Source organism: Otolemur garnettii, unplaced genomic scaffold, assembly GCF_000181295.1.
Source record: "Otolemur garnettii isolate 467f Iridium unplaced genomic scaffold, OtoGar3 scaffold00094, whole genome shotgun sequence".
Taxonomy (NCBI): domain Eukaryota; kingdom Metazoa; phylum Chordata; class Mammalia; order Primates; family Galagidae; genus Otolemur; species Otolemur garnettii.
In genome coordinates, this window is record NW_003852489.1 from 1,895,279 (window position 1) to 1,921,638 (window position 26,360).

Genomic DNA, 26,360 nt, shown 5'->3' on the forward strand with positions numbered 1-26,360 from the left:
CCAGCCTCAGCCTCGAAAGTAGCTAGGACTATAGGCCCATGTCACTGTACCCTGCCAATTTTTGCAGGGTTTTTTTTTTTTTTTGGCCAGGGCTGGGTATGAACTGGCCACTTCCAGTATATGGGGCCAGTGCCCTACTCCTTGAGCCACAGGGGCCGCCCAAGCCCTGCCAATTTTTGTAATTTTTATTTTTGTGTAGAGACGGGGGTCTTGCTGATCTCAAACTCCTGCCTCAAGCAGTCTTCCCACCTCAGCCTCCCAAAGTGCTAAGATTACAGGTGTGAGCCACCGCACCCGCCCTCCCATCCAATTTTAGTAAAACAATAGAACAGTAAAATGTTAATAGTAATAGCTCATGTGTAACGTAAGTGAGCCAAGTACTGTGCCAAACCCACCTCCCTTATTCCATTTAATTCTCATAACCCTATGAAGTGGGCACCATCACCCGCCCCCCCATTCCTATTTTAAAGATTAAAAAAATGTGGTTTAGAGAGGATAGTAGTTTATCTAAGGTGGCAGAGTCAGGATAGAGCCTAGGTCTGTTTGATCATTCTGTGCTTTGAACTACGGTCAGCATATGCTCCATGGTACCAGCACCTAGACGGCTGAGGAAGGCTCTGCAACTTTAAAACACTCTCAACAGCAATAACAAAAAACCCCATTCTCCTCATCCTTGGGGGTAGATAACCCAAAAATATTTATAGGTGGCCTCAGGGGGCACTGTATGTGTTTTTCGCACTTGGTTCTGCTGTTGCAGACTTATCCTCGAGGTGCTGCCTGGCGTTGGCTGACATTTCTGAGCTGGCTTCTGGTCCCTGAATCTGTTTGGACCACTGTCAGACAAAGGAGGCCCAGAGGAGGCGTGGTCGGATTAAGGGAGCTGGCCAGAAGGGAATTATTGGAAAGAAAACTTTAAATAATAGAAGGCCTACGGAACTTAGCCATTGCCCAAAGAAACTAGGCGATGAAGCAAGGGGGGGCTTCTCTGGGAAGACAGACGTCCTCAGTAGAGATGAGTCAACATTCCTTCCTGCGGGCTGTGAGCGCTGGATCTGGAAGGTCGCTGGGAAGCCCAGCTCCGCCCTAGAGCTGGGAGGGGATTGGCTGCCCAGTTGCTGGGGCTTTGCTTTGAACCAATGGTGGAGAGGGGCAGGTCCACGGGTAGGAGCGCAGGTCCCTCGGCCAATCATCCCGCAAGGAGGCTGGGCTCCTGGTGCCATGGCAACCGGGAGCAGGTCCTCATTTGTTTTGTAGATGAGTAATTACTACACAATTAGGGAAAGCTAAAAATAAAAGGGCCCTTTGTTCCTGGTTACTTATTAATATTAATAAATGGTCTGTCCAGGTCTGTGGTAAACAATTAATGCAAACCTGGGTGCCTCTGGTAAAGGCCAGTGTGGTTGGGAAAGGCAGCCCAGCCCGGTTTTCCCTTTCTGGAAGTTATTTCTGTGACCTGAAGAAGGTGGGCTTTCCTGGCCTTGGGGAGAAGAGGAGAGGCTCAGCATTGTAGTGATGGCTGGCTCAGGGGATCAGCAGTAGTGGCAGTATCAACCCCTCCTCCAGAGAATAGACAAGACCTAAGCACAGCCCCCAAACCTGGAAACCCTAGTCCCTCCCATTTTGCTGTGTATGCTCTGCCATGTGTTTTCCGTCTCTTGACCAATCAGCTCCAAGGGCTTAAAATAGTCTTTAAACCTTGATAAGACTTAGCCCCCAAGATTCCCATGTCTCCCCTCTTCCTCCTCTCCCATCTGGCTTGAAGAGTACGTTCAATTTGGAAGTGACCCACTGGAGGGTTATACTATGTTCAGGGGCTGCCTCCATCCTCCCCAGGCTCTGGCCTTTGTGGTTAAAATAGGCGAGAGACTTTGAGGGGGGAGAGGTTGCCTTGTTGCCTGATCCAATAAGGATTATTAACATCTTTAAAACAAAATTGAAGCAGCATAAAAGCCCAGAAGGAACAGTAGGGAATTAGCAGACTTGGTCCTGCTTCACCACTACCAAGTGAGGATGTCAGACCAGTGGGTCTTTCAGGTCCCCGCTGTTTTGCTATTTCTAAAGCTTTTGATCCCTTGTCCTTGGAGGTACAAGTGGTGACAATGACAATGTCTCAAGATCTGAGTGGAATTAAGTGGGGAGAAAGCCAGGAGCTTTCCAGTGATAGGAAACTTGGTGGGGATGCATTTGAAAATAGCCAGGCCTTGTTTATGTGCAGAGGCAATAGGGGGGACAGAAATGTTTCCAGAATTGTGCATCATTTTACACATCTGTGGCCAGGTTTCCATCCTTGGGTGTGGTTGATTAAACCTATTAGAGTTTGCTCCCTGTGTGGACAGTATTCATTAATAACCACAGAGCTGTTAATAGCTGCTGTCATCGAGCAAATCTGCCCTGAGAGTGGGCCTAATACAGTGGTTCTAGAATTTTGCTGCCCATTAGGATCATTTGGAGATTTTTTAAACTCTGGGGGTCTTTGTCCTCATAAAGGGACTGTCCTTCCTTCCTGTAAGTCCAGTGGCCAGACTTTACCGCAGACCTATCAAAGCAGAATCCAGCAGGATGGGGGCCCCAGGCAAGTCTGGTGTGTAGCCATAACTCAAGAACAGTTATTGCTGCATGTAGAGGGTCACATCATTTTTGTGACTGTCCCTGGCACCCCAGATTTCTAACAAGGAGTCACAGGGCTGGGGCTGGGATCCCTAGCCTGCAGCCTTGGAACCCCAGGCTCTCCCGCCTCCATTGGTCTTCCCAGCAGGGTCAGGAAGGCTGCCCTCCAGGGTGGGCGTGGGGGTCTTTGTCCTCATAGAGAGACTCTCCTGCTTTCCTGTAGGACAGGCCTGTCCTGGCTGAGATTAACAGCATGCACACATAGTATGAGCAGCCTGGAGCAACTGTAAACAGGGAAGCAGCCGCCCTATTTGACTGTCTGACTAATGGGGGCCTTTTGGTAAGGCCGAGTTTGTTTGTTATTAAAGACCTAATTAGAAACATGAGAGGGAGCTGAATGGCTCCATGCTTGGCTAATTAGTGACATGTATGCACCCGCTTTGAACTTCAAGGACACAGAACTATTAGCACTTACATCAAAAATGGATTAAACTCCCGTGCCTTTATAATCCTTATAGAGGGGCCGCTCAAGTGAAAAGCCTTTTGTGAAGATCCTCAAGGGGCTGCCCCTTGGGCTCGCTCCCTACCCCACTCTCAGCCTGGAGCTCCGAGGGCAGTGATTTTCTATTAGATAGGATTGGGCAATAAATACCCACAGGACTTGCTCTCAGCAGAATGGAGTGGTCTTTTAGGACTGAGATCAGCCTTCTGCAGGCCATGCTGGGGCAGATACTTCCTGGGGAGTGAGCTAGGAGAGGAGGAGTCCCAGTGAGGGCCCAGGCTTGGCCTGGGCTCACTTTCTCTCAGGCTGTGCCCTCTCCACCCCGCCTGACTCCTCCATACCACATGCCTGCTTTGTGCCATTTGTTCTTGGGGATGTGGCACAGTAGAGTGTGGCTTCCTGCTCAACAGAGAGGCAGTCCCCTAACTCATGTGGCATTCAGGGCCCAGCCTCAGGGCCCTCCCCCACTAACCTGATGGGAGAGACAGCTCCACTGCCAGGGAGTTCCCAATTTAGAAAGGGTAACAGGTTCCAATCCCTCGAAGCTTTTCCTCCAAGGTTGGAGAATCTATTCCTTGTCCTTGAAATTGCACTTTTTCTGGGACAAAGAATGATCCAGATAAACAGAAGAACCCTTGTCAGACTAGGATTCAGGGCAGGACAACTGAGCGTAATTTTAAGAGCATGTTCTTGCAAGTTATACAGATTCAGTTCTAAGATGCTGTGACATTGGGCCCATTCCCTAGCTGCTCGAACCCTTGGTCTCCTCAACTATAACACTGGGGCGACAAAGCTAATTTTACAACTTGTTAGAGGCATGAAGAAAGATGGTGTTAGACACCTACCAGCATGCCTGGCAACACAGTAGCCCATGAGTTCTCTTTCCAGCCGGGAACCCGCAAAAGATCCCCTTCTTGCCTCATCGGCTCTGGGCTTCCAGACCTTGTTTTGCCCTTACCAATAGGAGGCCTGCCCCTGATGCACCTTCCCTAGCAGGGACAGGGCAATGCCTCGTGCTTACGTAGCTTCACATGATGGCAATGCCTCGTGCTTACATAGCTTCACATCATGGCTAAAATCACAGCTAAGAATAGCACGTGATGTCTGTAGTCTTGGCCTTGGATTTTGTAGTATGCTGGGCTCACGGTAAGTACAGTCACTTCTGAGACACAAGCAATGATCTGACCCCCTGGCCCGGGGCAGGCGGGATGTGGCTTTCGGGGTGGGAATTAGTGAGTGAGCACACAGCAGCCTAACAGCGAGAGAGGGTGTCTGAGGACACATGGGGGAAAGCCAGGGTGTTTTCTTTTGAAAAGAAACAGAAATGGATGTGTCTCAAGGACAAAGGCAGTCACTAGATCCATGCAAAGCAAGGGACATTCTGGGGATTAGACTAGGAGAAACCTGGAGCTGCCAAACCGCTTAAGAGAGATGAGGGAGTTGTTTCCGGGCAACAGCTATATGCTGCCTGTGTATTTCCCTCTGATTCTCAGGCCCAGGAGGGCTGGATCAGGAAGCAAGGCTGGGCTGTCACCCCACCCCACCCCCAGGCCTCTGCGTAGCTTAGGGGTAATAGTGGCAGCTCACCTCCCTGGGGGCTGCGCACACAACAGCTGGTGGCTTGGTTTGGGGGGTGATGTAGTTTTGGGGGGCCTCCTCATCTGCTGCTCCTTGCAGGTTCTCACCCACATGGGCCTGCAATCTGAAGAGCAGCAAGATATTAGTGTAGAAACAACTACTTCAGCCAAACAGTTGTCTCCTGGGTTGGTTTTCCCCTCACGCTCTTGAGAGCACTTTAGCAACTCTGGGTGACCCATACGTTCATATTAGAGAGGGATCAGGAACACCATCTTGCATTTGAGGCTTGATGTCTGTCCTGGCAGCCTGGCAGAGGGTTCACACAGTCGGGGTGAGCCTCTGTGCTAGGAGCAGCTCCGGTTCCAGGATGCTCTGGAGTATTGCCCTTCCCTTCCCAGGGCCCCTCTCCTTTTTCTCTTAGACACCTGCAGACAGACTCCATCCCTCAGAGCCTATAGGAGAAGCAGAAACCTGACTTGGGCTCCAGAAAGTTCCTTCTTTACTCTCATGCCAAAAGCCTGGTTTCTTTGGCTAGGATACCAAGGCCATTCAAGGCTGCTCCATCCCAGAAGTCATCCCACAGTCAGATGGCAGTCAAATGCTAACCTTCATCCCCTCCTCACTTCCCCAACCAGCCAACCCAGAACCCACTCAGCCTCATCCTTTGTGAACTTGAGACACACTCACAGACCCATGACAGGGGGCTGTTAGTAAAAGAGGATCAGGATCAAAGAGGAGCTGGTCTCTGTTGAGATACAATCTCAACAGAAAAGGCACAGTCCTGGCCATGAGGAAACGGGTCTGTCTTGGGGATCTTGGGGCTTTGTCCTCATGCTGATCTGAGCAGTAGTGTGAATAGCTGTGTCACTGACATGCCATGTGAGGCTTTTAGAGCCAGCTAATGATGGTATTACCTCTTGAACATTTGGAAGAGTGTGACTTGACCAGAAACGAAGATTTTTTTTTTTTGAGAGAGAGAGAGTCTTACTTTGTCACCCTCGGTAGAATGCCGTGGCGTCGGCTCACAGCAACCTCAAATTTCTGGGCTCAAGAGATCCTCTTGCCTCAGCCTCCCGTAGCTGAGACTATAGGTGCCTACCACAACACCTGGGTAGTTTTAGAGACAGGGTCTTGCTCTTGCTCAGGCTGGTCTTAAACTCCTAAGCTCAAGCAATCCACCTGCCTTGGTTTCCCAGAGATTACAGGCATGAGTCACCATGTTTGGCAGAAAACCACAATCTTTCTACAAAATATTAGTCACAAGTATTAGGTTCTGATCTCCATCAGTTCCCTGTTTGAGATATGCCAACTTTAACTGGCAGACCGTGTCAGCACAAACCTTAGTGATCTGAATCAGGTTGAATTGAGAGAATAAGCAGAAACTACAGCCTTTTCATAAGACTGGCACTACTGTCACTAACATTTGCACTGTCTATGTGACACTGACTGCGCTTTCAGTCCAGCAAGTCAGCAGATGCCCACCACACGTGTCTAGTGGTGGACAGTGAGCCAGGCATCTCTGAATACATTGAGACTGGCCTGATGAGCTGGGTGCCCTAGCACACGCACCTGTAGTCCCAGCTACTTGGGAGGCTCCCTTAAGCCCGGGAGTTCAATATCTCTCTAAAAAACAAACAAACAAAACCCTAAGACTGGCATGATGTTGACATTGGGCTAAGTTTTGTAACTCTCATAATATATCTGTTTGTATGTGGAGACAGAAAGAAATACTATTACTATCATGTTGCTTTTAATCCTCCCCTAGTTTGAAAGTATTTTTCTCCATTCTGAAATAGACTAAATTCTAGCAGGGCTTTAAAAATTACATGGTAGATAAAATTGATTGTCCCTGCATCTGGGTCCCTGAATTGATTTGGTTTTAATTTAGCGTGTCAGACAATTTTCCCAGGTTGAATGTCATTGTTGGCCTTCTCTACTGGTCTCTCTTACTTAGGAGCTCTAGAAGGAAAGTTTGAGCCAAGGATCCTTGGGGCATGGTTGGCTGGCAGACTTTTAGAATGTAAAATCACCTTTCTCTGCTTGAGACATGCTAATTCATGACCAAGGCTTGCCCTTTCACAATCGGAAATAGGTTTTGTCTTTTCATGTTGACTTTTCCCTTGAGATCATCTGTGTTAGCTTACAGTGGGACACATTAGGGAAATTGCAGAGTAGGATCCCCAACTCTGTGCCCCAAGAAGGCCTTTGGCTACCCAGCTATGGAGCTTCAGAACCCTCAGAGGAACTCGGCACATCTCCACAGTTGACAGCCAGCTGGCATTATGGACCCAGCCTTCACTGAGGGCCCAGTGTTATGGAGGAATAGAGGAAGGTCACTCTTGCTCTGGAGGACATGCCATCTGGTTGGGAGCATGGGGTCCCTGCCTGCCCACACAGCCCACCTTGAGGAGTTCCTTGCTAATAGGGAGACAGCATCCTGGAGTTTTCAAACAAAGAGACAGAAGCATGATAGAGACAAGATGAAGGTAGAGGTGAGTGTTGGAAGGCGTGATGGCTTTATTTAAATAAATTTGTTAATTTCTCTGAAACAAACAAAACCACCTAAAATCCAGTGTGACAGATTAACACAGTCCCTGACCTCAAAGATGTTGCCCCCCCTTCTGATGTCACCTGCCCCCAGCCCTCCATTCTTTCAGGAGCCGGGGGTTGGGACTGAAGCTGTGACACCAATCAGTCCAAATCCTTTCTGAGCTGGACTTGGGGAGGATGGTCATCTGTCTCATTCAGCTCTCCCCAAGCAGCACACACCAGTTGTGCAGCCCCCAGCACATTTCTTTCTCCGAGAAATGTGCTGGGGTCTGCTGCAGTCTCCTGAGCAGAGATGAGATCTCATCTTGCCTGAGATGAAACCTGGCAGCAGCAGATTCACAGAACAAATGATTGACACCATCTGGAGGGCTGCCCTGCTCTTTGAGGAAATGTTAGACCTGCCAAACCAGGAGCTGGGTCTAGATCTAGAACTCAGCAGGCCCCTGGGTTGTTCCAGATCCTTGGGCTGAGTGCATCTGGAAAGGATTTTGTAAGCAGTTTCTTTCTCTGGGTCAATAATAACCCAGTTTTCAGGCCTAGAGCTATAGGAAAGGCACCCCTCCCCCTACACTCCGCCCAAACCAACCCTCAGCACATAGTCCTGGCCTCCATCTAGCTTTTTGCTCTGGGTCCAGTGGCACTAGGGACAAGACAGAAATATCTAGACTTCCATTCCTTTCCTAGACCTGTGGTGAAGCTGTACAGCTTCTCACCACTTCCCCACCCCCAGGCCTAACTCCACTTGTAGCCTAGCCCCTTATGACCACAACTAAGCAGAGCCATGTGTAGATGGCATGCCAGCTGGACAGCAGGCATCTCCCTAGCTTGCTTTAGAATCCTGAGGGCAGAGGTGCCCACAAACTTTGGGTCCAACCTCTGCAGGTGAAGGGTAAGCCTGTAACACTCATCTTTGTTAAAGTCTCTATGGTAAGATTCTTGAACTTTCCTAGGTCAGCCATCAAGGTGTTTTATTGATGGGCAGGAAGTTCCTCCTTTTATCCAATGTAAAATGCCTCCAACTTGCATTCAAATGCATTTCCTCTTGCTGTCCACGGTGAGATTTAGTGCCCTTGTTTTCCTGCCCCGCCATTCCCAGGGGTCCTTTCTTCAAGTCCAAGATGATTAAATGCACCACATGGATAAATTGGATCCTTTTGTAAATCACCTCCTGATTTGTATGGCAAATGAATTGCATTTTCCTATATCTGATTTTCCTAAATCTGCATATGCTACCTGCCTCGTTGAGCTCTGCATACACAAGTATTTCAGAAATAGGTTGTATTTGTTCTAAACTTGACAAGTTAACAGAGCACTTTCTCCTTTGCATTCCCTCAGCAGCCCAGTGAGTCTGACTGAATAAGGAAGGTGTCACTCACATGTTGCGGATGAAGACTTTGGTTTATGCCGGGATTAGGCCAAAGGGGCCAGGGTCTCGCTCAGGTCTTCTGACTCCAAGTCCAGTGCTCCTTTCTCTACACCATAGCTGCCTCTCTGAGGGTTCTGCCTGGACTGGGGAAAGCCTGGAGGATACCAGGGTGTGGGGGTAAGGGGTAAAGAGAAACCTGCCCAGGCTTAAGCCACTACCTTGGATACTGCCCAGAGCTGCTGATAAGAAGGGCACCTGCTCTCACAGCAAGCCCCCAGCCAGTCAGCCCAGGGCAGGGCTTGTCCCAAGCCTCTTAACGCTCAGAGCTGTTGCTGCAAAAATGCCAAGGTGTTTGCAAGACATTGTTGTCCTCTTCTGGGACAGGAATCATAAAATCCAATTTATAAATCTCAGCTCTGTTTATTTATTCAACAACATCTATGCCTGCCCCCCCCCCCATTGCTGAGCAGTCAACAAGGTGCCCTTGCCTGTTAGAGCAATATTCCATCTCCTCTCCCTGACCTGATCCTGGTATGTGGGACCATCTCTGGCTCCACTGAGTCTCAGTGCCTGGGAAAAGGGACCCTCCGTTTGAGACAGATAATGAAGAAGACTAGAAAGTGACTTCGACAGAAAGCACCCTCAGCTCAGGAACTTGGCTTCACGCTCTCCCCCCAACAACCCCACCTGCTGCCTCTCCTCTCAAGGTCACAACTTAGAGGGAGAGGGAGTTCTCAAATGACCCCCTTTACTGTGGAGCCAGCCCCGTTTGGCGTATGGAGTTGCACTGACTTTGTGAAAGAAGAAAATTACTTTGTCTCTAATGCCTTCCCACTGTCAGACAGCAAGAACAACGAGTGACAAGTTCATGTCCTAAGTGGCGGGTCCCGTTCTTTCCTAAGCAACCAGAGCATTGCTTTTTATGAGTCTTCCTACAGAAGCATGGGTTTCTAGATGGCTTGTTCGGGGTACTTTAACATGTGTTCTGGAGCCTGAGTCTTCTCCCCATAGAGAAAGACAGAGGAGCACAGAGGCACCTGTCTTCTGTACTCCCAGCACTGCAGGCACTGCCCAGAAGCCTAGAGAAGGGAGACCAGCCTAGAACTGGGTGCAGACTGCCTGCCAGCTGCGCCTTCTAGTGGGGACCCAGCAGCCTGGTCTTTTGCCTGTGGCTGGGGGATGTTTGCAAGGTGCCTTTGAGCCAGGGCTCAGGCATCGTGACTACCAAGTGCATAATAAAATAGGACTTGGGGTTTTAAAGCTGCATTCTAATACAGCGTCTTCTCCACGGTGATTTTAGTGTCATTTGATGAAAGATGACTGAGCAGGGAGGGGTAATACAGGCCTAAGATGAGCTGCTTATTATGAAATTCTCTTTCTCTTGCGTTTCAGGCCTCCCTACACATAGGAATGGGAGAGGTTGCCAGGGATGGAGCATAATGCCTAAGCAGCCCTCTTGTCTTCTAAGCCTACAGAGGGGGACATTTCTAGACAGCATCTTGCCATGGTCATGCGACATCCTGTCCCCAAGGCTGCTTCTGCTGGTTAGATTCGTTTCAAGGTGGCTCTCCCTGCTGCGAGGGGCCAAAATCGAAACCTGCCTTGTCCCCTTCTCCCTAGATAAGGGGGCTTGCCCTACATCTTCCTGGCTCCACACCCAGCTAGACTAAAAGGAAGCAAAAAAAAAAATCTCCGTCTTCCACTGTGCCTCCTCATCCCCACCCCACTCTCTCCCCCTAAAGCAAAACATGCTGCTTCGTGCATTTGTATGGGGGGGGGGGCGGGTATCAGCCGCCTGGGAAAGCCAGGAGTCCACTGGCTGAGCTCCTCGCATTTTCCTGAGCCCAGAAGAAAAAAAAGTGTGTTAGACCAAGATAATACCACCTTTTGAATATCTCGGCTTGATATTTGCCTCCATGAGTTAGAAGGGCCAAATGTTATCTGCAAGTTTAATCTTCTATATTCAAAATTCCCCATCCCCTTTGTCTGCCAGCTGTATTCCCACGTAAGCCATTCACTTGCTCTAAACCTCTGTAATTTTTTTTTCTTTTTCTCTTTAACCTGCTCTTTCCGTTGGCCAGTTTATTCATTTCTTAGCTGCATCTTCAAAGCTCACCTTCTGGCTTCCTGCCCCAAGGGCATCCAGAGGCAGCAGTTCCCTTTTCTCTGCTGAGTCAGGAGCCTGGCCCAGCTGGGTTTGGTCCCTTTTGTTTCCTGGTGTCCTGGACTCAGTCTTCTGCCGGCCTAGCATGGGTGCGTCATCAATCTCTTCCCATCCCAGTGACAAGTGGATGAAAATCAATCCACTTGTGTCTCTTCCAGCCTCACCAGAAGTGAGGGTCTCAAACCACAGGACCCAAGGGAAGGACAAGGGCAAGACTGAAGCTGAGAGTGACTCCACTCTCCCCACGGATGTTCTTTTCCTTTTCCCTCTGCCATTGAAAGCAGCCGGGCTCAGGGCAAAGGAGGATGGATGCCAAGGGAGGGAGGAAGGAGCAGTGATTGCTACTAGGAGCGGTTCCTCGGAGCCGAAGCCGTGGAAGTGTGTGGTGCTCAGACTTGTCTGGTTCTTTAAGACAAGTTAGCTGTAGCCCAGAAGTGGCTGGCCCTAGACTCACCTTGGTGTTTAAAGATCAATGAGAACTTACTTTTATAATTAAGAAAAGAACTTTCCCCATATTTGGAAAAGAAACTAAAGTTTAAGCTACTGAGGAAAAATAAAGGTGAGATAAAATTAACCTGGTGGACAGGCTGTGGCCCTCATTAGGGTGGGAATGCTGGGCTTTGGGGGAGGGTGAGAGAGGGGCCTGAGGCAGTAGCATCTTCAGGTGCGCCCCACCCCCCCTAGTCTGCAGCACCACCACGCTCTGGATTCCTGGGTTTCAGTCACCTGTCTCTGCAGCAAAGGTGCATTCTGAGCTCTCTTTTCTCAGTCTGGAGTTTATATCTGAGGGTAACAAAAGAAAGCAGGCATCTCGGTCAGATACGATTCAGCTACACACTGGTTCAGTCGGTATGCTCTGCATTCATACTTCTTTGTCTTTTTTTTTTAAACAAAAGGAAAAAAAAAGTTTAAATCCCCCTTTTCCTTCTCCTGCAGGAGGTGAGTGTGTGGGTGTCCTATAGAACCATTGGCTTCCACTCCAGCCTCCAGATTTGCCATTCCCACCCCATCCCTTCCGTCCATCCCCTGCTCTCCACCCCAGAAGGGAACCCTCTGCCGCCATCATTACTGTTACGTTAAGATGCCCAAACTTTCCATGACATATCCCATCCTCCGACCACGTTCAGTATTGACAACTCTCATACGGGGGTCTAAAATGGGAGGGGAGGGGCGGGAGGGAATAGCCAGTGGGGAGGGGGGAGTGATTTGGGGGGATGTGGAGAATGGAGATCTTTTTTTGTCTTTTTACCAAAACAAAAAACAAAACAAAACATTTTTTGTCATTTGATGGATCCAAAAACAAAAAACGAAAAAGTGAAACATACACACACACACGCACACACACAAAAAAAGAAAATCAAAAATCCCCTCCGCAAAGATTTTTTTTTTCCTGGACACCAATTGCTTTGTTTCCTGTCACGTTTTAATATCAATATTAACACAATGTGTAGTCTAAAACTAGTTCCTTTGTAGTTTGCATGGGATGTGAATGCTGTCTCAACGTGCCCAGATCTAGAAGACTGCATGAGCATCAATTCAGATGTGAAAAAAAAAAAAATCTCTCTTTCTCTCTCTCTTCCATATATATCTCTATTTCTATTGTGATAATTTGGTGGGCAGTGAAGCACCTCCGGTTGGTTGCCGTAGTGTGTTGAATGATTGTTTTTTTATTCTCTATATTTTTGGAGCTCCAAGCTTCTTAGTAGTAGCCTGGGCTGAGTATTCTTGAGTCCCTGCTGATGTTTTCGCATGGCCTTGGTTGAGTGTTAGAAGTTGGGCCTAAGCTGTTTTTCTCGAGTGTTTGGCTTGTAATGACCGGTGCATGCCTGGCTTCTGGCCTCATACCCAGCTCTATTCTCTGCACACCAGTCCTGAATAGCTACAGTGCTCAACCGAATTTTGGCGCGCCCGCTTCCCCGGCAGGCTCCAACCCGGCGCGGCCCGGAGGCTTCCCGGGGGCCAACAGCCCAGGACCTGTCGCCGATCTCTACGGCCCTGCCAGCCAGGACTCCGGAGTGGGGAATTACATAAGCGCGGCCAGCCCACAGCCGGGCTCGGGCTTCGGCCATGGCATAGCTGTAAGTACCTGCCTTCCCCTGCCCTCCTACCTCCTCCTTCCTGACCAACTCCCTGTGGCCCGTGGGTGTGCCAGGAAAGCGCAGAGTAGAGGGCAGAGGAGAGGACGGTGGGTCCCCATCAGCATCACACTAGCTACCAAGAGCTGAAGCCCCTCCATCCAGACGTGTCCTGCACGCCTCCCACCAGGGAGGTCAGGTTCAAATCACCACTCTGACACGTTCCGCCCATGCAGCCTTGAGCCACTTATATAACCCATCTGAACCTCATTTCCCTGGCTGCAAAACAGAATAAGTATGTCTCCATCAAAAGATTGCGGGAAGATGAGCAGAAACAGATGTCACATGCTGGTACATAGTAGGTCCCTGAGCAGCCTCCTTCCTTGATCCCTGCTTTCTGGAGACTGTGGTGTGGGCTGGGACCTCGGAGCTATGAAACAGCGCCCCTGTCAGGGTGACCACCTAATCCATAGAGCCCTCAGCCTGAAGACCAGTGGCAGCACTGGTGCCTGCAAGGCAGTCTGGTGTGCCAGCCCTTCCCCGGCAGCTTCCTTTGCTAATGTTTCTTACAGTTTCCAGGTTCCAAGTAAGTTCCCATTTGCGTCCTTTAGCTGCAGTCCCCTGAAGGCCAGATGCATTTGATATTTGTGATGCTCTGTGGTTCTATAATCTGACTAATCCAGGCGATGGAAATTTGCTTAACAGATTTGCATGCTGTTTTCAGATTGTATTGTTCTTCTCCCTCCCGGTGTGTGTGAGCATGAATGTGCCTGAGCCCACTCGCTCGCTGCCCCTTCCATTTTGGAAACACAAAATCGGCCAACCTCTGCCCTTGCCAGCCTCAAGCATTTTGGAGGCAGTTTGGTTTTGAGCAAAGATGAGAGTGTCTGCTGTCCCAGGTCGCGTTCCTGTTGGACTCTGCTTCTGGGAGAGAGCAGGCAAGGCCTGCCCCGAGGGCCAAGCTGCGGAGAACAACATAAGTGCAGACAGTCTGGGGCCCCAGGGTGGCCTCACTTGTGCCTGCTGGCACAGGGAGCCCCTCCCAGGCACATACATGCACACACTTTCAGGTGCGCTCATGCACGCGTGCATGCACACACACAGCACACACACATCGCCCGCTTTGACCTATGCAGTCTGAGTCCTTGTTCAATTCCACTCCCAAGCCAATATCACTTAAGTCACTAGTTTGATGAGTCTAATCTTCTTGGACCAACTGCTACTCCCTATCTAGAATATTATTATTCACCTGAAAGTTGCATCAATTTGGAGGACTGTCACCACTTAGAACACAACTCATTTCCATTTTCAGCATCCAAAAGCACAGACCCTGGTTGGGTCTTTTGACTTGTGTGCTGTGATGTTTTTCTGAAATGATTGTACAGTGTCACACTGGATTGTCTGCACTAGGATTTCTTCTCCCCAGCTGGAGCCATGGAGAATGTGGACAGAGACTCTTATCTTTGCCCTCTGGGGTTTAGGGCCACAGTGCCCATTGTTTTGGGCATGAGTCCCCACCCCTCAGCCCCGCTTGCCCACAACCCAGCCACCCACCCCTCTGGATCTGGCTCTTGGTTTTCCCCTGGGTAAACAGACAGGTTTGGAGGGTGGGGGTCAGGGGGTTTGGAGCTGGAGAGGATGCCATTCTGGCCCCTCTCATGGCACGGTGTCTCAGAATTACATATTCATGCTGGCAACCACAGACTAGTCCTAGAGATAATTTCCTTTCCCAGAATATGACAATCTGTTCCTATGTATAGCGCACTGATGACCTTAACAATTGTGCAATTTTAGGGACCTTTGATTGCAACGGCCTTTACAAATGGATACCATTGAGCAGGTGCTTTCGTTGCCATCTCACTCTGAGGTATTACCGTCTCTGCCATGTGTCTCTGCCCTGCGGCGTGTCCGTACATGTATGTGCACTGGTCATGCATGTACGCACATGCCCGTGTCTCATCACATCCACATCTCTCCCTCCTCTTTCTGGACCCCTTTTCAGGGGGGTGGGGGCAAAAAACAAATCCAGTCTCTTAATCTCTCATCCCTTCCTCCAGCTTTTAATCATGACCCCTACCTTTTGACTGTTTCTCTCTCTCCTTTCGTTCTTGATTTGGTTCTTTTGATGCCTTTTCTCTATCTTCCCCACCCCTCATCTTTCTCTGCCTTGAAATACAATCAAGAGTGTGGGAAACTGGAAGGCGATCTCGCGCTGTGCCTGTCCCTGGGGGATGGAGACAGGGAAGCACTGGGTTTCTGCCAGGCCTGGGGGGAGGGGGTGGGGGCCAGGGCTGCTGGTCTTTCGAGCTGACCTTGGGGGTTGCGCTGCCCCTTCAGCTCCCCAGGACTTGCTGGGGCTCAGCCAATGGGGTTCATGTAGTCAAACAGCCAGACTCCATCTTTTAGTGAAAAGAAAACATTTTTGCCAGTAACTACTGAGTAATTATCCAGATTACCGCATGAAAAGCAAATTAAATTAACGACATCACCTGCGTAACGTGGAGTTGGATCCCTGCCAGTTTCCTAACCTTTTAAACTGAGCTCAAGTTAATTAAACATTTTTTAAATCACTTTGATGGGAATATGGTGGGGGGTGAAATAGAAGAGAGGGGAGATTGGGGCCGTAAGGAAGCCTCTTGCCACATTCTCGTTTGAAAATGAGTATCCTTTCTTCTAGGGAAGAATTCAGAGAAGGGAGAAGGGCTGTCCCCAGGAAAGCACCAGCTGTGTCCTGTGTTAGCCCATTAGTTTGTGGGGTTGGAACATGGGTCTGACTCTTTGGAAAAGGGAGGGTGACAACTGAGGCCAGGGAGTGGGTCCCACTCAGAAAACCTTACTAGAGCACGAGAGCCTTTCTCTCTTGAAGTCAGGTCATAGGAGAAGCAAGGCTAGAAGTGAGCTAGCCACTTTGGGTTTGCAGTTATAGGATGCCTGTCCCGTAGAGGGCGACTGCTCCCAGCCCCTGAGTCAGTCAGGATTCTGCAGGTTGGAACCAGTTGGGGAAGTACAAATCTCTTGGATTTCTCTAATGTTGCTGCTAAGGAATCACTTGGACTAACGCAACTGCCTCTCTTAACCAAATAAACCCTGTGTGTGAATTCCCCCACCCCTCGCCTCCACTTCCCCTGGAGCACTGACCCAGCCATGGCTGGCCAGAGCCAGAGGCCACTAACTGTGTGAAGGAGAGCTACCTGCTACTAATTGAGCTGGGAGAAGTGAGGTCTCTCTGAGAGCAAGGAGGACTAACTTATCCAAGAACATGGAGGGTTGAAGTTGGCTCCAACCCTTCATGGAGTCAGGTGAACAGGGGATTAAACAACTACTAGGCACAGCAGGTCCTTGGAAGGACAGACACTGGGGCTGCCAGCGCCCCTGGAAAAGGAGGCATCACAGAGGGCTCCCTGCCCACACTCTGCGCCCTCCAAGGTGCTGAAGCCTTTCCTTAGGGGTAAGGGAGGAGGCTGCTCCCAGCCCATCCTCCCTCATCCAACCTCTCAATTTCCAGAGAAGGTCCAAGTAGCCAAGAAGGTGGAGGTAGCAACCCACGCCCCTGCACAGTGGTTTAAGTGAGCTCACGTAGCTGCATCACCGCAGTCTGGAAGCACTGGTCAAACACATACATCGTCCCCAACAGAGGTGACCCTCTGACATTTTGCTGCCATCCCCAAAAGAAGAGCCCAGCCCTCCCCCCAGGTCAATTCAGGTAGACTGAGTCAGCAAGTCTGGGAACCCTCGGCCTGCTTTTGTTTCCTATAACCAAAGCTGGTTGTGTGTCATGTATTCTGAACTAAAGTTTGGGGGCATATAATATGATTTTTTTTTTGTTACAAATTTGCATTTTCAGTTATTAACAATCACAGGCAGGTACCTAATGAAGGCAAAAGCTTTTTTAAAAACAGAAGTTTAAACAGAAAAAAAAAAAAATGCCCCTGGTCAATGTGCAATTGGCCGACCAGTCCAAAAACACAGCAGGACCATGTTCGCAGACCGCATTTCTCGACCATATTTCCCACTTTTACCTCGAGAATTCCGCAGTATTGTATCAGATCAGCAAAATGAGTTGTAGAGCCCTCTCCTGCTAGCGTCAGGTGTGACCTAGATGTCAGGATTCTCACACTGTGATCTCAGCCGGGCCATTCTCTGACATGCATAGTAGGCCAACACTGTCCTTTGAAAGCTCTAGTTAAAACAGTGGAATAAATCGTATACTTGCCTGACACCTCTTCTTTCTCCTCCCACCCCCACTTTATGTTTTCTTCTGGGCCTACCTGACCTTCCCCGGCCTGCAGAGCATACCTGGATGTCCAGGCAAGACTGGGCGAAGTTTCTGAGTGGCCCTTTGTTTAGGTGATGTCCTCAGACCTCTGGACCCCTACCAGCCTCACTCCCCATCCCAACCAGAGATGGCTCACTTCGGATCGAGGGTTGACTACATCTCATCATCTCACAAATCTGCTGTAATATAAGACAAACAGCTTTTAAATGTGTATATAACCCATGATTTTGGTTTGGTTTGGTTTTGTTTTTCTTGATGGTTTCCCGTCTCCTTCTCTCTGGCCCCTTCTCCTTTTAAATCTCTTTGAATCACATTTAGTAGTGATTTTGACTTAGTCTAGTAGTCACATAGCTTTAATATCTAGTTCAAAGCTAACCATAGTATAATTGTTATATTAAGGAGTTATTTTTTTCTTTTAAAAAAAAATACTTTTTTTTTTTTTTGGCTTGTTTTGATTCTGTTCTCACTTTTCAAGGATGCTGAGATGGTAATATGACTCTCAATATTTTGGTACCAATTCTGAGACTGTATGAATTTTCAGGGGGAACTTTAGCACACACTGAAGTGACGTTGCGGAAGTGCGGGGTGGGAGGTAGGCATACGCTTTCTATTTTGCATTGTAGAAGAAGTGAGATGTCCTAGGCTAATTAACAGACTCTCTAGCGGTTCCTTTTCCTGTGATGTCTCTTTGTTAACCTGAGTCTATCTATTTTCGGCAATAAGGTAAGGACGACAGTGTTTCGGGTGTCCTCCTTTTCTATAAGTGCTTTTTTTCTGTTGAAAGAGGTGATTATTATAAGGTTTTTTGAAATTGTGAATTCTAAAAAAAAAAAAAAAGAAGAAGAACTGTTGTAAATACAATTCCATTAACTACATAGAAACTATTAAGAAAGAGAGAATCAACAATATTTTTGTGAGGGAGTCGGTCCCAGGCAGTTTGATGCTCTGTGGGAGGAGGAGGGACGGGAATGGTGGCCAAGTCCGCTACTGAGATGAGGAACACCCAGCTGCCAGGACGACCCCAGGACAAGTTAGAGCACTGTTTAGCTCCTTTGTGTGATAGACCTAAGAACTGTATTAGTGTCGTACCAGCCTCTTAACCTCTTGTCTGTGCACAGCTTCAAATGTTACTGTCTAGTTAGATTTTTATTTAAAATATGAAAAACTGCTTTTCCCAAGACGTTTTTTAAAAACAAAGCTACAATTTTAATATTTAACATATTTAAAGTTTCAAAGCACACCTGTTTGGCTTGGGGTGGGACAGGGTGGGGGGAACATTCTTTTTCAGTCTTAATTTTTAAATATTTGATCATTTTTCTATCGTCCAATCATTTCAGCACCTCCAAAGGTCCTTAGGACACTTTGCCTCTCTTCTCTCCCCCTGCCCCCTCTCTCCCACCCTGCTCCCAGATCTGGGGGCCCACGGGCCAGGAGTGGATAAGCCTGCATTAATACACGTACAACTTTTCTCCATTCACTTTCTATTTACAAATTAGGAAAGCAACCTTTGGGTTTATATATTTTTTTTTAATACCTCAGTGCTGCAAGTATCACCAGAGAGGCTATGGAAGAATTCTTTTTTTTTTTTTTTTTTAATTTATTGTAGATGTAAACAGAATTTTAAAAGTAAAAAATATAAACATCACTGCACTGTGACTGGTGGGAAAAACTGACAGTTTCCTGTTTGCACATGTTTAAACATTTGGCTGTTATAATATATGGTCCTCGGTTGGGGAGAGATACTTAACGATGAAGGATATTTTTTAATTTAACTTTTTTTTAAATATGGGTCATAGGTCAGCAACAGCAACTATAGAAGTACAACTCAATAGATGGCATTAAAACATATTGTAGTGTGGATATATATTTTTTTCTTTTTTAAAATGTGATATTGACGTTTTATTAATATTTTTTAAATTGTTACGTTTATAAATTTGGTACTTTAAGGCACAGCCAGTATGAGACACTGAAAGCAACGTTTATTATAAAGAGCTGCTGCACTCCTATTTTTATAAATTTTACTAACAAAGTAGACTAACGTAGACATTCACAGACATGGTAGGGCAAAAGCATCTTCAAACTAAAGACTTCAAAATGCTAACTCCGAAAGAAAGAAAAAAAGCCTTTTGCAATCCCGATGAAACAGCAACAACTTTTTTTTTTTTAATAAAAAAGATTATGTTCTTTGTTGTGTTTTTTTTTTTTTCCCCAATAACATGTTAGGTTGTTTGGCGAGGAGTTTTGTTCTTTTCTTTTTTTCCTTCTTTTTTTTTTTTTTTTAATTTCCAAACAACCAGGTTAAGTCGAATGCTGGGCGCTTTTAAAATCTCACAAGTTGTTCAAAGAAATAAGATAACAAAATAGAAGTTTTATGTCAAAGCAAAAAAAAAAAAAAACAAAATAAAAAAAGAGACGGTAAATTCCCCAGAATTCAGTGTCTAGACTAGGGAATTTGAATTATTCTTTTGTCCCTGTTGGTGTGTACTGTACTTCCCTTCCTTTCTCTGCACTCTCATCCCCTCTTAGAAGACTCTTTGTTGATCATTGTATGTTAATAATGTATAAAATGGCTATCTTGTAAGCGTGCTGTCCTGGTACTAGTGTAGTGACTTTTTTTCTCCTCTTTCTTCTAGTACATATTGATAGGTATAACATAATTAAGGTTTAAAAAAAAAATTAGACATAGTTATTCAGATTTAGGACCAGTAAGGATAGAACTTTCTCTTATTTATGAAAAAAAAAAAAAAAAAAGCTAATCATTTCGGGGCAGTTTTTTTTTTCCTTTATTATTATTATTATTATTTTTTTTTCAATTTCAAGGTTCATTTTTCTTTTTGCTGATCTGATGTGGTTTCAACTAACCCAAGGTCTCACAATGTTCAAATGCCGGCAGACTCCCCGGCGTTTGGTAGATCCCCATCCCCCCCCCCCACTGTGAAGGGGTGTGCCATACTACCTTAAATGCTGATGCTAGATATGCAAAACTGGATTTTTTTAATTTATTTTTTAAAAGAGGGAGGCATGGTATATTAAAATGATTTTACTAAGAGAAAAAAATATTTTTTTAAGAATGCTCAGAAGAAATTGATAATCTGTGTGAATATGTTTTAGATGTTTATATACCTTTTGAAGAGACCCAGTAGCCCATAGCACAAATCTCGTGGAAATCCGATATGTTTTAATGTGGCTACCTAGGTTAAGGTTCACGTTAGTCCCCCCCATCCATCTAGAAGTCCATTTTGAAAGATTTTTATAAATTCTTTTAGCACTGATGTTCAGCCTTGTCTTTGTTTCAGTTGAGCTCAATGGCGAACATGGGAACCACCTTTCGCCTTCCCTGGGGGAGAAACCCTCTTGGCTGATGGCTTTTCCCCGGAATTATCAAATAGCCACCGGGTGACTTTCTGGCTTCCAGATCCATCTGCCTGAGATCCCCCCCAACTCCTCTCCTCCTCAGCGGAGGAGAGTGAGTGGCATTAGCTCCTGGCCCCATTCCTGCGTCTACCTGGACCTGGGGCTGATGGAGTTGACCAAGCCTTTGGTCTGCTCTCCAGGAGCTTCCGCAGGCTTGGTTTGTGGCCTTCCTTTACACCCATTGGGAAAACCAAACAGCCTCGTGCTCTATCCCAGTCGCTCATTGACTTGATTCAAACGAAGCCCCAATAGGCCTTTGCGTTTTTATCCTTCATAACCTTCATCTTAATTTGAACTCGTAGCTTGGACTTTAAGGTAGCATGGCTCTATTGCTGTCAATTTAATGTTTCACTGCACAGCAATCACAGCCAGTGAATGTTACACACATCTTGCTAGACTAGTATAAAAATTCATTGGGTAATTGTTGGTTCTAATGACCTGAAAGGTGTTCAGTTTTTGTTTTTGGCTTTGTTTTGTTTTTGTTTTTGATTTTGTGGGGAGGGGAGGGCTTGTTCTTTTTCATTTGGGAATTTTGGAAAACAAAAATACGTTTGGTTCCAAATAGAAAAAAACAAAACTTACGTTGATCTTTAGTGCAAACGAGGGCTAGGGACTTAGCCTCCACCACCACCACCACACTGCTCATTCTGCCATTCACTTACTGCAGCATATTCAAGAATAAAGCAATATAGTTTACTACATTTTTTATTGAAGGTCAGCCATGCTTTCTGTATTATATTGCATATGAAATTGTTTACAAAAGAAACACTAACTCATACTTCTCTTTATCGGTTGCAAGTGGCTCGCAGGGACAGAAAGAGACTGGGGGAGGGGGGAGAATTTTTTTTTTTTTCCTTGAATGTGCTTCACAGGCCAGGCCACCTTGCGAGGGAGGCCGAGGGGAGAAGAGAGGGACGGACTAGGCAAGCACATTGAAGAGAGACACTGGCGGGGTTTCCCCACCCTCCCCCTAAAGCAGAAAGCAAGCAGACGTCAACTCGGCCCCTCCTGGGCACAGACACTACACGAGGAGATGCTGGAAGTTAAGCAATACTTTAATACTGTAATATGTTTGTTTTCTTTTCCTTTCTTTTTTTTTTTTTTCCAACCAAAAAAAAAAAAAAAGTAAGTAAACTGAAACACAACAACCTAGAAATACAACCCATCCCCTCTTGGGGAGCAACCTTAATCCACACACTTGGCTGTCAAATAATCAGAATGTGATTGTCTCAGACAGGACTTCCTTTCCGGGAGGCAGGGGTGTGGGGGGCGGAGGGGCCTGGGGGCTGAGAGACGCAAGTTCCAGAGCCTCCCTAGAAGGCTCTCTACTACTGTATTCTGTACATACTGTGCCATCCCGTGTGGAATCTGTGAGTGTCCTCTTGAGTAGCGTGGGCTAGCCAATCTGCCGTTCATGGTGTATTGTAAATGCGGAATTCCATATGTAATAGGATGCCAGTCTAAGCGTTTCATGTGGACATAAATGTATCTAAATAAAACTTTCCCTAGCACTGTGGCTGACCTCACCCTTACTTTTATACTTTAGTATGAAACTGATGAGAACTTTGGTAGTGAGTATTTTTTTTATATATATACATATATATGTATCTATATATATATATATCTCAAGCATCTTTCAGGTCTTTGTGTGTGGCTTTCTTAAAGCCCTGTTGTAAAAAATTACTATGTGGATGGCAGTCTCTCACATCACAGATGTGGAAAGTATAATTTTATATTTGTATTTTCAAATAAATAAGTTTGTGAAAGGTTTCCATCCTCTACTGTGGTCCAGAAATCAATGTGTTTGTCTGACAAAAAAAAAATAAATAAAATAAACTGTTTTGAACAGAGTTGTTTGGTGTTCTTTCACTGTGGGAGGAGGCGAAGGTGGGGAAGAGCGGTGGCTTGGTTTGGAAGGGGAGGATATCAGACCCGCTTTCCCCTCCCAGCAGACCAGAGGCCCCTCCACCGTCCCCAGGGAATTTGTGACAGGGAGCACTAGGCTGGCAGAGTAGACCAGGGAGTGGGCTGAATTCACAGTGGAAGGTGCCCGGAAGCTGTGGGTGTGTTGCCGGACCAAGGAGTCTGTCCACCTGTCATCCACACCAATCATGGGAGAAGCAGATGAGAGGTCAACAATTCCACTTGCATTTACAGAAAAGCCAGCAATTCCGGGCAACAGGGAGGATATCTCCTCAAAGAGCTGTTCTGCCCTCTTGCTTCCCTTTGTAACTTTTATTCTCACAAAGTAAACATTAGCAATGTTATTACTCATCATAATATATGTTAAAAAATTTTTCTTTTCTTTTTTTTGAGACAGAGCCTCAAGCTGTCCCCCTGGGTAGAGTGCTGTGGCTTCACAGCTCACAGCAACCTCCAACTCCTGGGCTCAAGCGAGTCTCCTGCCTCCACCTCCCAAGTAGCTGGGACCACAGGCACCTGCCACAATGCCTGGCTATTTTTTGGTGCGGCCATCATTGTTGTTTGGCAAGCCCGGGCTGGATTTGAACCCGCCACCTTAGGTGTATGTGGCTGGCGCCTTAGCCGCTTGAGCCACAGGCGCTGGGCATAAAACAATTTTTCTTCATAGGTTATAAGGTTACACAATATTCCTCTATCTTACTGTGGTTGTGAATGTATCAAAGTATTCTTTAGATTAAATGTATGGCTAGTCACTACTAAGCACATGGCTAAGTGTGCTTAGTACAGTGGGTCCTTGGAGTGTTCAGTTTCCTAACTTTATAACAGAAGGCATAAACAACTCCAGATGGCAGCACACGGGCTCATTCAGCATTGCCAGGGCCTGTCCAGCAGCACCCTGTATGTAGTGGTTATCTAGGACAACAGTGGCTGGCATCAGGTGGACAGGGAATAAACCCCAGAGGACCCAGGGGGCGAAAGCATATGGAAGCAGCTGAGGACTCTCCTGGGTGCTGACCTCAGCTAGTTGCCAACAGCATGTGGGAGAAGGCACCAAACCCAGCACTGTGCCCCTGGAGGAGGGCTCTGAAAGGCTTATCAGGAAACCTGGCATCTGCCCTCAAGTTCAAAGCTTTGCCTATAGGAGATGACTAGCATCACAAAACTAAAGGCCTAGAAGATAGATCATCTACTGTACTTTCCACTTTCTCTCTATAAAGAAATGAGAAAAGACAAAGGAACCCGGGCACAGTTCATTGAGGGCAAGTCCGCAGAGCTGGTGGGAACAACTACAGAACGGTCTGAACCAGTGTGGGCCTGAGTGTGACCCTGTAGCTGCTTCCTCAGGACCCTGGGGGGGGAGGTCATGGTCTCTGGGACTTGGCTTCTTAGAGCTCAGTGTCCTGTCTCCTGCTTATAACAGCTCCATCTTATGGGCATTCCTGCTATACCAAAGGCTTAGAAGAAATGCCCCCCTCTATCTGAGGCTGGAGACAGGGGCCAGGGTTCCGGGCCCACCTTCTTTGTGTCCACAGGCAAAGCAACAGCATTGCAGTGTCTCGTTACCTTGTTTGAGGACAGGAGAGGAGTATGATCTCTGCTGCTCCACAGAAGCAGACCGATTTGAGAAATCCCTTCCAGGAATTCTGAGAGTGCCCCAGAGATGTGAAACAGCCCTTGGGCATCCTCATTCTAATCACTCAGCTCAAAGGAGGCAAGGCTCAAACCCAGTCCAGGAGCCTCAGGACAGAAGGACTAGAGGACAGGATTGCCGCTGTGTGCCAGATGTGTCGTCTGCGTGGTGTGGTTAGTCCTAACATGCGCCGTGTAACTACATTTTAAAGCTCAGATAAAGTAGGCAATTTACCCCTGGTCAAACACTTTCTGAGTGGCAGCATGAAATCTCATTTTTAGAACATTTTACTGTCACTCGGTTCCAGCCAGGTGACAAAAGTCAGCATCAGTGTTGACTGTACCTAGGAGGGTTAGAGTGGGACTTTGAACCTAAATGCCTACCAACAAAATGTACCCCAAAATAGGCAGAAAACTATCAATGTAAACAAACACTATAGAAAACAAATCAGAAAAAAACTCTAAAAGGAAAAAATTGAAATAGCAGCATAAAATAAATAATTCACAAAGTTGGATGGAAGGAATGGAATGAAGTGAATCCATAGTTATCTTAAAATAAATGGATTGGATTTACTACTATCACAAAACAGAGAGTCAGATATGTTTTTAAAAAAAACTAATCATGTGACAAGGAAGGCCAAAAATAAAGAGGTAGCAAAAAGAAAATAGGCAAATACAAATTAAAAAAAAAAAAGAACAAGAACAAGAATTGAAATGTCCCAGTCAGACGGGTGAGATTTAAGGATAAAAGCACATAACTAGATATTATATAATAACAGACACAATCTGTTAAAAAGTTATGGTGGTGGTAAACCCTAGTCCTCAAGTATCAGAAGAACTGAAGATTGAAATCCGAGACCATTGCAAACAGAATTTGATAAATGATAAAAATATGATTAGAAACACTTTAATACATCTCTCTTGGAACTAGACATATTTAATAGACAAACATAAAGACATAGAGGACTTGAATACAGCAATTAGTAAACATGATCTTATGACTCTATGTAAAATTTTTTAATATAGAATGTTCTTTACGTATTATTTAGGGAACATACACAAAAATCAATTCAAATCTTAGCCTGGAAAACCTCCACAAATTTAAATAAGTACCAGTTTTGCAATCCATGGTCCGTTATTATAATCCATTAACTAGAAACAAACAATTTGAAGGTGGCTGCCAACATAACTGCATAGAAATTAAGAAACACAACCTTGGATCAAAGAGTAAAGTTAAAGAACATTACAAACTGTCTAGAAAGCGAGAAAAAGCACATTTTATACCTGAGCTTAAAACAGCAAAAGCTATACTCAGAGGAAAATGGATAGTTTTAAATGACTGATGGTAAATTTTTTTTCTGCAAAGGAACATACTATTCATCTCAATAAAGTAATGAATAGTAGCTAAAAAACTAGAAGGAAGAAATAGAAGCAGAAAGCAGTAGAATAGAAAATGTAAATCCCAATGCTAGATTTAGTCCGAATAAGATATTATTTCCGAATAAGAGTAAAAATATACAATATTAGAAACAAGAAAGGAAATAACAGAAAAGAACAGTGGCAACAAATTTAAAAATTCAGAAGAATAAAATGTTTCCAGCAAATATAAATGACCAAAACCAAAATAAACATTATCACAAAAGATATTAAAAGGGTAATTAAAGAGCTAATATTGAAAAATGGGCTGGATCCATATGGGTTTACAAATGAGTTGGGGGTTTTGTTGTTGTTGTTGCTGTTGTTTGAGACTCTCATTTTGTCCTGTCAATAGAGTGCTATGGCATTATAGCTCACAGCAATCTCAAACTCTTGGGCTCAAGCAATTCTCTTGCTTCAGCCTCCCAAGTAGCTGGGACTATAGGCACCACCACAATACCCAGCTGTTTTTAGAGATGGAGGTCTTGCTCTGGCTCAGGTTGGTCTCGAACCTGTGAGCTCAAGCTCCATCACCTTGGCCTCCCAGAGTGCGATTACAGGCATGAGCCACTATGCCCAGCCTCACAAATGAATTTTACTTAACTAATAATTCCAATGCTATTTAAACTATTCTAGATGATATTAAAATGAGGAAATCACTCCTATTTTATAAAACACATGGCTTTGATATCAAAACCCAAGATAGTAATAAAAAAAAGTACATCTATAGACTTAGGAGCTCAGCTGCAAAAATTCTGTTTAGAATTTGCTTTATGATTTTAGCAAATAGAATTCTACAATACATCAAGAGTATAATAAAATGTGACCAAGCAGGACTTCTTCCAAGAATGCAAAGATAT

At 46.1% G+C, this 26,360-nt stretch overlaps 1 protein-coding gene across 3 annotated transcripts in view; it reads left to right on the top strand.

Annotated features, from left to right (window-relative positions):
• Positions 1-22,378, top strand: part of MSI2 (musashi RNA binding protein 2) — a 268,411-nt gene extending 246,033 nt beyond the window's left edge. Inside the window, exons 7-9 of one of the 3 annotated variants that reach the window (XM_012808789.2) lie at positions 12,637-12,845; positions 14,637-14,709; positions 17,132-22,378. In XM_012808789.2, the coding sequence (XP_012664243.1) occupies positions 12,637-12,845; positions 14,637-14,678 (251 nt within the window). In that variant the 3' untranslated portion in view covers positions 14,679-14,709; positions 17,132-22,378. The remainder of the gene's footprint in view (positions 1-12,636; positions 12,846-14,636; positions 14,710-17,131) is intronic. The other 2 variants (XM_012808791.2, XM_012808790.2) reach the window with 2 other exon arrangements.
• Positions 22,379-26,360: the final 3,982 nt, after the last annotated feature.